The following is a 13,918-nucleotide window of genomic DNA, read 5'->3' as shown; positions in this document are numbered from 1 at the left end:
TTTAATGTTAGAATACATCATCTGGTAAATTCGCTCCTTAAGAGAGAATTGTTCATGAATATATGGTGTAGACCCTATAATACAACAGTTATTTGCGATATATTCAGCTTGGTTCGGTAATAGTGCAGTAGCCAAAGACACTAAGAGGAAGTTGCTGGTTTCTGTCCAGAGGTAACGCGACTGTATCCATTAGTGAGCATTCCGGGCCATATTGAATAATTACTCACACTTGAAGCCAGCCTTCAACCCCTTGGCGCAGAGCCCGACGTGCTGCAGCGCATGAAAGCAAAACCTCAAGGTCACGCTTCCCCAGATATTCAACAAGCAATTCCATGCTGTACGCTTCAAAACCCTCCGCCCAGTTTTCCACTACCAATTTGGCTAGGCTGGGAAGCTCCAGGCTCAGTGGTAAATGATATACATGCTCGACTACATTGATAAAGCCGCAACGCTGCATTTCCGTTCGGTATTAGAGTGGGAGATTCAGCGAACGTCCGCCCATGCGGAATGCAGCCTCCATATCTCTATACAGTCGGTGGAGGGCACCTTCGCAATTGGGATCCTGAAAATGAACAGTCCAGTCCCATATTTCAACCATCCCATTGGGTAAGCAACACCTAATGTTTAATCAACACAAGCTACAGAGTTCAAATGCGGAGTCATACCTGTAGGCGCCATCGAGAAGGCATGTCAGAATTTGACGATCTCCCCATAGTCCACCGATATGGATAAATTCCGGTTTAGGATACCCATAATGCCAATCTCGTTGGGTGAGGTCATCGATAACAAACTCGCAGTTTATTGGCACCCTGATTCTGTTATTTTGCTGTAATCTGACCGATAATGATGATCTATACCATTCTTCTTGCATGTGAACCGCATCAATTCCGTAAACCAATCTTGTTAGGTCGATAACTTCAAGAATAACAAAGTCACGTCAACATTGACGACGGGTATTTATCGGCTAACCTTTTTATTAGCAAAGATGAAACAGCAATTTGACTAAAAGACAGTTACCAAACTGTATTGCCCAGGACCCGATCCCAGTTCTTACATCAAGTACAGTCTGCGGTCTTGAAATGGAAGCTGGACAAAGTCTCCCCTGGAATAACTCGAAATATAAGAAAATTTGCCGGCCTAAGGGGATTGTCATCAGCAGCACGTTGATACTCAGGAACTTCACCAACATTGTCTGTCTTTCTCTCTCTACACACCGTTGAGTTAGCATGACTTGACGACCAATATATAGTACATACCTCATCAACAGGGAACGGATGTAGGCCTCGGTAACTAGCTGAATAGTAGCGCCCGTGATTATAATACTTTTCGTCGGGTGATTCCAGTGGAACAAAGAAACTGCAGAGAAATGAGATAGATGAACATGTAACAGATATTAGGCATGAGATACTTATCATCAACCTCAACGACTCAGTCATAACCATCGTCTGATAATGATACCATTGTACTACGACTTCAAGTTACTCTTGTTCAAGTGATATTGTCTAAGTGGTGAGTAAGTCAAATACCTGATTTGCGAAGAAATAGTTAATAAGTGATACGAATCGTTATCGGACCACGTGATCGCTAGCGCCTTGGCTGATCAGCATCCCCGACCCCTGAAGGCTTCATCCATTAGCTACAGTGTCTGGTATTTGAAGTTTACAACACCCCTAGGAGGGCGCCGTGCACCCGTCCTACCGCCTACCATTTTTACCATAGTAAGCTGGACTGAGGCAAACGCGCACGCGTAGTTGAATAGGATCACACATATATATTTTGAAGCCTTTTATCTCTATACAATATGCCTAAACGCAGAGGTTGCAAGGAGTTGACCCCCCAGATGCGCGCTCGTCTATGTGAACTCCATTCTATTGGCTGGGGGGCATGCAGATTTCATAAAAAGCACCCCGAAATCCCTATTCCTACTATATCTTATACCCTGAGAATGGAGCGCGTTCGGGACGATAATAAAAGCCTTCCACGCCCTGGCCAGAAACGCAAGCTACTGAGGAACACCGGGATCATATATATGATCGAACTCATACTGATCCTCATGTTACGTACAAATCTCTGATCAGTGAAATTGATAAAGCTGTATTAAAGTGTTCTATTCAGAATCTCACCAGGGAATGGGGCAAGCGGAAATGGAGACAGAAACGCAGGCCTGAAATCAAGCCAGTATACGCAGCTAAACGCCTTGCCTGGGCCCGAGAGTATAAATTCTTCACGCCTGAGGACTGGGCCCGCGTGAAATGGAGCGATGAGTGTATGGTAGAACGAGGTGTTGGTAATTGACCTATCTGGACATGGGTTCGGCCTCGGGAACAGCTTCAACAACAAGATCTTCACCTTGTACACCGTGGTAAAGGTGTTAAGCAGATGTTTTGGGCTGCTTTTGGAGAGCAGTCTATAACTGGCCTTGTTTCTCTAGACAGTGATCCTTCTTCTGCTAGGGGGGAGAGTCACAGGTCAAAGTATCGCTGATTTATATCGAGCCTTTCTACCACAAATTGTTAGCCCTGGGGATATCTTTATGCACGACAATGCTTCTGTCCATACTTCCCATATTGTACTCGATATACTAAGGGATATGGGCATTCAGGTTATGATATGGCCACCTTACTCACCTGATCTTAATCCTATTGAGAATCTATGGGTCTTAATGAAGGAGGAGATATATAAGCTTTATCCTGAGCTAGAACACGCTGATGATACTGAGACAACACGTCAGCTCCTTATACAGGCAGCTAAGGAAGCCTGGCAGGCTCTAGAACAGCGGGTTCATGTACGCCTTTCCCAGACTATGCCTCACCGTGTAAAGGCTGTCATTGAGGCCCAGGGCTGGTATACTAAGTACTAGGATAGGAATCCATGAAATTTCTGCCTGGCTGAATAGACCTAGTTTAGTAGGCGGTCCCTAAATCAGCCACTAAACCCTATACGAGTGTTATAAATTTCAATTGCTCCCCACTGTAACTGCGATAGTGATAAGAATCAAGAGCCCGATAGTGATTAGGATAGTCGATAGAATCAAATAGCTATCGAATGGCATCCGGTCCTCAGTAGGCTACGTACGTGTAGCTGATACAGCCTCATTCTGCCCTTCTTTCCCCTGAGATCACAACAATAAGAATAGGCGTACCTACCGTTCAAGGGGATCCTAAAATAACCCTTAAGTTAGTTGTCCAATCACAAATTGAGTATCCTACAATAGTTTGGTATGGTGGGTACCTACCGCAGACGCGCATAGAGCAGTTCCCAAACTAATTGTCAGCCCCACTACCCAACAACGGCACATACGTGATGTTGCGCACGTCGCAATGTCCAGCGTTCCAGAACAGACTGGGAACAAACTTAATTATAGTCCTGGGTAACAAATTTGTTGAACCTTTAGCAGATATAATTGGAAATCTGGTTAAATGGCGTAAACAACAAGATTCGCCTGAAACATTCACATGGCAAGATCCGTGCTTTCCATTCATTGGATCAGGCATATTGCGAAGAACAGCCAGTAATCAATCATCGTATTCATTACCAACATATACATCACTTGTAGAGACTGTTCGACTTCCTATGAAGTAAATCTCACTCCTATGTTGCCGCCAAGTGTTATCGGATACCAGTTTATTGTATTTCTTTCCTCCCGAAATTACTAGTCATGCGATAGGAGGGCTTGCCTCTGGCACGAGGTGGATGATAGGGATCGAGTATACCTTAAGGTTCACCATAAATTATCAGACGGCAGTCATAATTAGAAGGTGATTACAGCCAGACCGCGGTTATAATTCACGGGGGGGCGCGCGCGTGGCGCAGGTCATCTGCTAACACTTCTGTAGATTGATTTCTATCTAGTGGTGCTATGGATAACTCCATGAAGCAACCAGTTTGGCGCAGCTTACATCGAACACCTCTATGGCTAAAGCTGTTGCATTAATGGGTGTCCTCCCGATTACACATGGCCTATGGATTCTGCACAGTGTTGACTTACATTCGTGGTATATCTCTCTGTGGTCCGCTATCACGATAGTGGTGTCTAGTGTCACTCTCCATCTATGTAAGATGGAGCCTACAGTGGCCAATTTGCAGAATATTGCAACCGCCAGTCATCTAGACAAATGTGGCTATCACCCTCCCCTTATATATTGCCGGTCACATCCCGATTATGACTTTAGCGCTATGACCCTTGTGTTCTTTGGGGTAACGTATGATATGCTGAATTTTGTATGTATTGGGATATATGGAATCCTTGCCTTGCAACGTCTCGCCCGCTATCCCAAGAGGTGGCTCAGCCGAGAGCCATGGTTCCAAGTTACTTACCACCGAGCTCATCCGTGGTTAGAATCCAAAGGAACCAGGTTTGTTTACAGAACACTAACTGCGATCACTGAAATCCTCCTACTATCCTCCCAACTTCTTTTACGTTTTCGGGATCGTAGCACTCAGTCTTCCAACGATCGCAATCGACTCGTGAAGTTTCGGCCAAATTATCGCCGTGGCCGTCTAGGCTCCTATCATCAGTAAATGTCTCTATTGGTGTTTCTATATGTTTCCATGTCTCTTTCTATAGTTTTTTATGTTTTTCTTATACCTTCTTCTGTTGTGCTCATAGTCAGATTAGTTGGTACAGATTCTTACTCCATCATTCGACTCCCATAGCCCCACAGAATGATCCGAGTCGATGCAATCAATGAAGAACACCACCCAGATTGGGAACTACTTTTCTTTGACTTCCCCTCCATGAGCGGCACCAAACAGGAGGCAGAAGAGTTTGTTGAGACTTGGAAATATGTCTCTGTGGATATGTAGCGAAGAGTGATAAGACAAGCGATGGACAATGGCCGGAATTGAAGAATATACGTGCGAATAGTCGGCTTCCCCTCAGTGTGGGGCCCTCAATTGCCTGTACAACATCCAGACTGTCCGAGAAAATTGTCATTCCAGGCTTCTCGCCGTTACGCCCTCTCCAGTGCAATATGATCCCCCAGAAGCTCACTAGGTAGAATACATTAAGCATGGCGATGGCCAATCATATCATTCAATATGAGCAGCTGATAATTGCGTAGCGGTGTTCCTTTGGCTCTTCCACATTAGGAGTTATAACCCCCACCTGCAATACGGTTTGGTCGAAGCCTAGAATATAGATTGTGATGGTAGCAGTCGAAGTTTAATAGAGAAGTTCATACTATTACTTATCTTGGGAAGCACCCTTTATAAACATTGCCCACTATCATACAGGCTTTTAAATGGAAGAACTATACATGAAAGCACTGGCTCGTAGCTGATAAACATAGAAGCCAAAGAAAGAGGCGAAAAAAGTAAGATGAAGCATAAAAAGCTTTCTCGCGCTTCTGGAACAGAGTAGTACGGTTCGAGGTTACCGACTGTATTGAGTAAGCGCATAGATAGAGACAGCTGGCCTTCCAAAAGCCGCTGGAACTCGTTGTTGCGAACGAAATACTATAGGTTTAACCCGTATAATCAAGCATTATTGCTTGAATATTCGATTCAGCCTTGGATTCGTTATCGAAGACGATACATAACACTCGCACGTCTCCAACTCGTGTCTCAGGGAGCGGGAAATCGCTCAACATATATACAAGCATGGGGAGACTGATACTATGCAATATGTGCCACTCAAATTACTCCCCATAAATACTCAGGCGGGCATAGGCGACTATAATCGCAGGAGGGATCATACTGGAGATGCTCACCATTGTCACTCTCGGGCGGGAGGGCCAGGGGTGGTTTTATTCCTCTCACAACGTCATTTGCAAAACCTATTACGGATGCTGGGCTAGCAAAGATACTGTCCTGCAGTGGGAGTCTATGCTTCTGGTCCGTGTCGTGTTGTTCCTGGAGGCAAATTGGGGTAGATCTTGCGCTATCCGGCAGGGGCATAGGATGATCACCAGTATACAGATACTGGAAAATATACGTAAAAGTATCTTCGATCTAGTCCTGGATCTCCATAACAAAAGCAAGATCGGCCGAATTTACTGAAGAGATCGCCCCGGATTTGAGCCATTGGAGTGGGAAAGTCTTAAAAGACTAACTTGAAGACTGACACGCAATTTGGGCCAACCACAAACTTAACAATTTGAAATGCGAGCACCTGTGAATTTCCTTTCCTTATTAGTTCTGCCACTTGGCATGGTCGCCCCGTACGTTATCCAGTAAACACTGGCCTTGACCACCTCCAGTATAAATGAGCCCTCGCTCGCAGCCCTCCCTTCTCCCTCCCGAACTCACCCTCCCATATTCTGCACTCATTCGCGCGGCGCCGTCGTTTCATCGGGCCCTCACTGCCACCTACCTTTCTCCCTTCCTCGGAAATTGTGAGTGCGCCCTCCGTCTAGACGCCTCCACTAACCACTTTCGCGAGGTGGTTGCATTGAGTGGCGGTTGCGCTGATTGATTTTCCATCTACATTCTGATGCAGACGATCTTTCTCGTGTTTCAGTTCAATTTCTAGAGCCCTATTCTCTACCCTTCGGACTCATATCACAGAAATGCATTCTTCACTCTTCTGCGACTTTCCCATGATACAGCCCACCTTGGTGCCTCGTTTGTCGGAGGACGTTAGTAAGGCGCATTGAAAACACGTCTGCCTTGCCCTCCCTCTCCCCTCCTCCCACTTTCTTCCCGACCACCTCCTCGGCCACTCGCTTTTCGAATGTGGAAAAATTCAACAACAAGAAACATCGGAAACCATCGAAATTTGGTTTAGTTGCCTCATTTATCTTAGCTCTCAGCCTTCAATCGCATGTCTATTATCCAGGGTGTCACGTATCCCAATTTCCCCGTTACATCACGTTGGCTCGATGTATCGTCTGATTCTCCCCGATCCCGTTGCCTACATAATAGGTAGTAATGCCTTTCTTTTTGGAAGCCTTGACTCGCAGTTTGGGCCTAGCTGCCACTATCTGACCTTTCCATTCGGAAGTCACTTTGATATAGTATCAATCCACTGGGCTCTCCGGCGCATCATGCCTGACGAAAGCGGACCATCAAACGCATCCTATTGACCACGCGACATGAACGGAGACCAAGATTGCAAAATTCTGCTGGAACGACTCTTACGTCTTCAACGCCGTTCTAACTGGGGAGGATGTTTCCCGCCTCATATCTATGATACGTTCCGATGCTTCCGACAAAACAATTCCTAGCGCTATTTCTGAGGCTACGGAAGTGAAGGGGCGGACTGATCCAGATGCGGAGTAATGAATGGTCCAGTTTAATATATATAGTTTCCGGTTCTTATCAAAAGGATGGGCATGTAGTAAGCCTTTGGAGAAGTCGTTGAATGCCCCTTCCAGCGAAAGATCTGGCAACAGGCTAGAACAGTGAACATCATACTAGCATTTCTATATACTGTCCGGATCGTAGACATCCTTCCAGCCCTTAGGAGTTATCTCCGACCCGTAGGCAGGTCCGAAGACGTGATATATCCGTGCTCATATCACCAAACTATCACATAGCACAACGTATGGAGATGCCAAGCTTTGAGATTCAGCTGCTCCTTGGTCGGATACCCATCTGGACTCCAGTGTAGGTCATCGCCATGCATTGGGCAATTAACTAGATAGGATGTTGATCCGCTTGTACTGTAGCGCGTACAATACATAGATATCAGCTTGAATCTAGCTGCGAGATTGACTTCGCTAGCGAAGCGCGGGTAGTGGGGTTTTTGTACGTATCACATTCTCCTGCTCCCTACGTCTGTCTCCGCGATCAACGTCCATTATTTACTTGTCATAATATTCGTGTATGATTTTGCCAACAGGCCACTACGATGCCTTAAAACCGATTCGGGGACGTCAACACTTTTCTCGTATCATTCCCAGTCATGCTTTTTCTCCCTCCACAATTCCCCTATCTCTTTCCCATACGAATGTTGGCATGACTTACCCATCAGCTTCTCCGCCAACCCAAAGATTGGATTATCTTCGGTCCGATATCCCCCTGCCCAATCTCAGCTTTCTTTGCCTATTCACCACATCTCGCAGTTCTGTGTACGGTTGCCGCTCTCTGGTGTTTGCCCTGGATTGACCATAACCGGGGCTATGATTTTCAAAGTTCCCATCTCTCCTCTACCACCCGTCATGGCGCCAGGAAGCAGGCGTGATTTCAACTGCCCCTGGAAAGGTTGCAGAAAAGTATGACCCCCCAACCATCGTTTATCCGTCGTCCCGCTGCTAATTTGTCCAGACTTTCAGCCGTAGGTCCGACATCTCCAGACACCACCGAATACACACCAACGAACGACCGTACCACTGCATGTTCAAGGACTGCAACAAGAGCTTCATTCAGCGGAGCGGCTTGACTGTGCATTCGCGAACCCACACTGGCGAAAAGCCCCACATCTGCCAACATATGGACTGTCATAAAGCCTTCTCTGACGTACGCGCTCCTGGTGCAATTCAGTTTTACTAAACCATTTGACCAACCAAATCCAGTCCTCGAGTCTGGCGCGCCATCAAAGGATCCACACAGGCTGCCGACCCTATACCTGCCAGGAGCCCATGTGCCAGAAAAGGTATACAACCCTGCGTCAAACTTGGGAACGGCTCCCCACTGACCAGTAACCCCACCAGCTTCTGCCGCAAAACTACCCTCACCAGACACGTGAATCGCGCTCATCCTCCTGGAGCCATGGAGTGCGACCCGTCCGAAGATATATCCTCTGGCCGGTCCTACCAACCTTGCGCCACCGCTGTTCCCCACGGCCAGTATCTGCTCTCCCAGCAGCCCTTCTGCCCGCCGACCTCCATAAACCACGCGTTCTACTCGGCCCAACCCATTGTGGCACACAGCACGACTGTGTCGCCCACACCGATGGACGTGCAGCAGTATGTACAGCTGGCGCGGCAACAGTCTGATTTGATGCATCTTGTGTTCGGCTCGCTGTGGTTTCAGCCGGCCTCTCAAGCCGAAGTTCCGCTCGTCGACAGTCATGCGCTTATGATTGGCATTCCCCAGGACCTTTCAACATAAAATGCAGACCCTTCTTCTAAACCAGGCCGAGGGCACGGACTGGGGGTTCCTAGGAGTCAGCTGAAAGTAGTGAAGACTTTCTTCAAATATTATCAACCTGTCCGACTGTCTGTTCATGAGTAATTCATTGTATTGAGTGGCATATATGTCCATTTCACGGTTATATCATGTAAGTGTCAGCCTTTTTCGTATGCCTTGCTACTAGTAAGACACGGGGATCGTTCCCCTGGAAGAAAGTTCAACTACTTCATATCGTGCCCGGGGCGTGGAAAGTCCTGGCAACAGACTGGGATGGAGAGGATATGTGCAGTTTAGATTAAATGTGCATTTCATGACCGAATAATGCGAAAGCATTACAGCCTTGTCAGATGTTCGTGGCAGCGCATGTGCCATTTCAATCCTTTTCACGTTATTCTGGTAGAAGTACTTCAAATACATAGTGTGGGTTCAATTATTGCATATCGCTTCATCTATGCTTCCTTTACCAATTCACGGAACTCGTTCGACCAAATACAAGAAGAAAAATTGTAGACTGAGGTTTTGTTACTCAGCCGGAGGATTTAGGCTTATATGTATCTTGTCAGTCAATCTTTATACCCTCATTTTAAGCAACCCCTCTTTAGTGGCATCAAATTCTATGGAGGGGCTTGTTCTTTTGTCAGCTCTGCCAAGCATTTAAAATTAGGTACCATTAGCCTGCTATACGTTTCACTTGAAGGAGTGGGCCACCACAAGACGAAAATAAGATGGCATATATTGGAGATTGAAGAAAACACATTACCGGGTGTCCGGATACCGGTCACGACTTACACACTTTGATTCTTTTAGTAACCCTAACTCTAAAACGAGCTATGCCATTTTTAGAAATCTCACGGATTATTATTATTCCTTGTATGTATCGTTGCTGGCTATACACGGCTAAGGAGAGCAGTAAAGACAACAGATCTTATTGTTTTTTAACCTGAGGCTATGCTGCTGAGTCGCTGTGACGCGATCGGGTCGATCACGTATGTGGGATCGTTCAGTCTTAATCGGGTGTTCATGAAATTCCAATTCCTGAATGGGGAGATGGATAGGTACGATATTAACACGCAAGGGAGGATTTCTTAGCTACGAATAATTATATAGTCATAGTGCTGCCAGAAAAGATGCACGATCGTCTGAAAATCCTCCCTTGTTGCCTTGCGAAAGGTACTATTTCTAATATACGCATAGGACTCCTACAGGGATTCCCGCAGAGGTTAGTCCCATGGACAGTCACAATGTGGATATATATCTGTCTTGCTTTTATTTAATTTATATATAGGGATAAATAGGACTTTTCTATATAAAGAAGCCTAGCATTTTTATCTATAATAATACTATCTGTGTAGACACATACCTACTACCTACCTCCCTCTTTATAGGTATGTTATTGGTAAATTGATGACATTTGCAGCTAGCCCCCCCCTGGGCCGTTGGTACCTTTGCCGGGGCAGATAAACGCACGGGCGCCTGACGTAATGTCACCATATGGCCGTTCTCAGCCACAAACCGCCATCACGAACAGTTGTTCCCTACCACTTATATTACCATCACCAACCAACCCGCAGCTCAGTTCAGTGCAAGCACAACCTTCGTCTACGTCTTTATCTTCCTCTGCTTTCTGTATCTAGACTTCCAAAAGGATGACTCTTTTCTCATTATCGCCCATGTCAACGCTGCTCAAGTCAGGCAGTGACTCGCACTCCGACCACCACAGCAGCAGCAGCAACAGGGACTTTGGCGGCTTCGTCTCGACAGCCACACTCCAGGTCCGGGCCATTGGGTATGATGTGGACCAGGCGCTTACCGGCAGGACGCTGGAGAACATTTCCGTGTTCCGGTCCGGTTCCAGGGACGCTAAGTACGTCTCCATCCGGCTCAAGAAGAACTCCAACTCGTGCGGCCTTGTCCGGGTCTCTGATCAGGCTGCTCTCATGTCCACCATCTACCGCTTTGGCCCGGGGAAACAACCCCAGATGCGCATATTGAATCTCCATTACAAAGTTTCCATCGAGGACGCCATCAAAAACGAGAACGTGCGGGGGGAATCAATCGAGGTGAAGAGTCATTTGCTGATCTCGCGCGCGCAGGTCTTCGACACGTCGCTCGGGAAGTTCGAGTGGCGCTACGGCACCAACGAGCAAGCGGCTTGCAACGCTCACAATCTCCTCGTCATGGAGCGCATCGACCGAGTCTCATTTCCCGGCGGCGGGCAGAGCAAGAGCGGCGCCCGCGTCGCGCAGCTCATTTGCAACGACCAGTATCGCACCCCCGGCACCAAGAAGTACTCGGGCAGGAATGGGGGCCGCTTGTTCATCGATCTGTGCATGTGTAACGAAGACAAGAATACCAGCCCCCAGCGTGTAGAGGCGTTCGTTGTGGCGAGCTGTATCTTGATGCTGAAGAGAGGGGCGGATCGTTTCATCGATAACCACCTCGCCCTGGTGGTGTAAACGTGACAGATGTGGTGATTTTTGTGTAATGACTCATGTTGGCACGATAATCACCCACTTCAATGAGTTGTCTATTCGTTGTAAGAATAGCGCCTTTTGGATCTGGTTTACTCTCAACATCCACGATTACTATCTTCTTAACAACTGTTACCTGACATCACGATATACCCCGCACTTTGCATGACTTAGGCTATGTTATATAACAACGTTGAACAACGCCTGGACGATTTCTTGGGCATTCTAGCTCTTTTTTGTCCTCTAGTAAACTCTGGCATGATTCTTGTCATTGGTGCCATGTGTGTGGTACAATGTACCTATTAGGCAAGGACAACCTTGTCGGTAGGTACAAGCCTCGGGCATTGTGGCGGAGTCTGGTCAAGTTGTTAGGCACCCTGAATTGTTGTTCTTGAGAAGTTGATAATACCTGTTCAGGCACCTTGAGTAGCGGCATGTTTGCCGATGTGCAGTTGCACGAGACTTGCCGTCCAATGGTTCTAGGTAAATGACGTTCACATGACGTTCACATCCACTCTCCGTACCCCATACACCCCACGCTGAAGGCCCTTGGAATCTAAAATTCTCCTGGAAACCGGAACTGTTTAAAGTGACCGAGACCTGGAAACCACTCCGGGGCATTGGTTCCACATACGAGATTTTGTCCCGCACTCCGGGTTGCGGGGACAACGTGTGCAGCCATGTTTAGTTGAATGAAAACACGGGAGAGCCATGCTGACAGGCTTGATTCACCGGGTGAGCAAATAAGAAGCCTGATCCTGGTCGACATGGCCATGCACACAGCCGACGACCTGGTCCAAATGACGAGCTAAGAGTTCGTCAGGTTTTCAGCGCAAGAGTCCCCATGGACAATGCAAGCTGATCAAGCCAATCGAGGGGTTTCACCTCGCTAGTGCTACTAGTGCCCTCGACGGTCACGGATATTGCACCTTCCGGAGCTGGTTGATACGTGACCGTGTTCCAGGGACTCTGAGGGGGATTATTCTCATCAGAACCCAGCATCCGGACTTTGCTAGCATTAAGCAGCACGAGAAGCTGGTCAAGGAGTGCTAACGCTGAGTCCATACCCCGCAACGATCTATGCGCAATGGTGTGCACAAACTGTTTCGGGATAGAACCGTTTAGAGGATTTCTCTTCTGCACCGTCTGACTGTTCATCTGAAGCTCCAATAGCGCAGCCAGCCGCCGTTGCAAACCTCGCAAGAGGTCTCGGCTGCAACGAATCTCCGCGGTGAGGGACTCCCTCGACGACTCGGGCGCGTTCCGAGCAATCATATCGCGGGTGCGCACGAGGTACCCCGGACAGAGTAAGACTTCCTCGAACGCATTCTCGGTGATCTCGCCCAGTCGGTTGCCCTTCCCGTTGCGTTCCTCCGTTAGTAATGCCTCCCGATTCATCGCCCGCCACTCCTCGCTTTCAAGAAAGCATGGCTCCTGGCAAGTAAAGGCTTCGGCGACTAGAAACGCCCGGTATGTAGTGTACATGGTACGCCCGAAGCCTGAGCGATGGGCATCCGGCCCACGCAATCGGAACAACGCCCCGATTCCGCGCGAATGCACCAGCCATGAATTCGATCCAACACCGTCCAGTACTTCGTATACGCCGAGTGCGATCGCTGCAGCCAGGGTGTCATCCGATTTGACGCGAACGGGATCGCGCAGGGACTGGGCTAGACACCGCAACGCCCGGTTATACATGTGTCGGCTCGCCTGTAGTTGGTCATGGTCGTGATGTCGTCGCGCCAAGAACCAGGTGTTCAAACAACGAATACCCCAATTAACGGCGCTTGACTGCGCAGCGGAATGATGTCGGACAAAGTCGACCCAGGTGAGATCGACACGGGCAGAGAATGCGGCATACAAGTTCGGGAAGACAGCGTAGACGACATCGGAGAAGACTTCTTTAAGCTGTGTGTCCAGAGCGGTCGCCGTCAAGTTACGTGTGAAGGATTGGTCGATTGTAGGCCGGCCGAGCACGAGTGCCTGCTGGTGGTGATATCCTTTCAGCGTCGGTTTAGATGGACGTACGTCGTCGAATTCGGAAGTGCGGGTGGATTTAACGACGGCCGGGGCGGTTTTATGGTAGAATTGGAATCTCTTCTGGTAACCAGGGCAGGTTATTTGTCGCTTTTGGCAGCGTAGACATTCTGGTCGGGTTTGATCGCACTATTTGTTCATTAGGATGGGCATTTTCCGCTTCGATATGATTTTCATTGTTCTTTTGATTTTGAAAATTTCTTTCTTTTGTAAAGTCTTATTTTTATTCTTAATTTTTTTTTTTTTTTTTTTTTTTTTTCTTGAGTGGAAACACAGCCGAGGCAGATTAACATTGGAGCACCCACTTTGACCCGCCGCTGGAGACAGGCGCGACAGCCAGTGCTGCGCGGTACGCCAACCATTCTTCGCTACTGCTTGTCAGGAGGGAGGCATGA

At 47.7% G+C, this 13,918-nt stretch overlaps 4 protein-coding genes across 4 annotated transcripts; 2 read left to right on the top strand and 2 right to left on the bottom strand.

Annotated features, from left to right (window-relative positions):
* Positions 1-223: 223 nt before the first annotated feature.
* Positions 224-1,442, bottom strand: BDV37DRAFT_277308 (uncharacterized protein; the record flags this gene model as incomplete). The annotated part of the gene is made up of 9 exons (XM_032085738.1): positions 224-429; positions 493-617; positions 666-809; positions 858-899; positions 943-964; positions 1,018-1,137; positions 1,188-1,206; positions 1,257-1,356; positions 1,420-1,442. 9 exons carry the CDS (start codon positions 1,440-1,442, stop codon positions 224-226), a joined length of 801 nt encoding a protein of 266 aa, XP_031934233.1.
* A 6,660-nt stretch (positions 1,443-8,102) lies between these two features.
* On the top strand, positions 8,103-8,994 carry BDV37DRAFT_292987 (uncharacterized protein; the record flags this gene model as incomplete). The annotated part of the gene is made up of 4 exons (XM_032089290.1): positions 8,103-8,156; positions 8,209-8,400; positions 8,457-8,524; positions 8,595-8,994. The coding sequence occupies 4 exons, from the start codon at positions 8,103-8,105 to the stop codon at positions 8,992-8,994; spliced, it is 714 nt and encodes a 237-aa protein (XP_031934232.1).
* A 1,691-nt stretch (positions 8,995-10,685) lies between these two features.
* Positions 10,686-11,471, top strand: BDV37DRAFT_289874 (uncharacterized protein; the record flags this gene model as incomplete). The annotated part of the gene is made up of 1 exon (XM_032088575.1): positions 10,686-11,471. One exon carries the CDS (start codon positions 10,686-10,688, stop codon positions 11,469-11,471), a length of 786 nt encoding a protein of 261 aa, XP_031934231.1.
* A 735-nt stretch (positions 11,472-12,206) lies between these two features.
* On the bottom strand, positions 12,207-13,918 carry BDV37DRAFT_88719 (Zn(II)2Cys6 transcription factor). The gene is made up of 2 exons (XM_032091382.1): positions 13,829-13,918; positions 12,207-13,652 (listed from the first exon to the last, which is right to left on the bottom strand). Exons 1-2 carry the CDS (start codon positions 13,883-13,885, stop codon positions 12,306-12,308), a joined length of 1,404 nt encoding a protein of 467 aa, XP_031934230.1. The 5' UTR covers positions 13,886-13,918; the 3' UTR covers positions 12,207-12,305.

Source organism: Aspergillus pseudonomiae (assembly GCF_009193645.1).
Source record: "Aspergillus pseudonomiae strain CBS 119388 unplaced genomic scaffold BDV37scaffold_215, whole genome shotgun sequence".
In the NCBI taxonomy this organism is placed as follows: Eukaryota; Fungi; Ascomycota; class Eurotiomycetes; order Eurotiales; family Aspergillaceae; genus Aspergillus; species Aspergillus pseudonomiae.
This window is presented reverse-complemented; position numbering and strand designations above follow the sequence as displayed.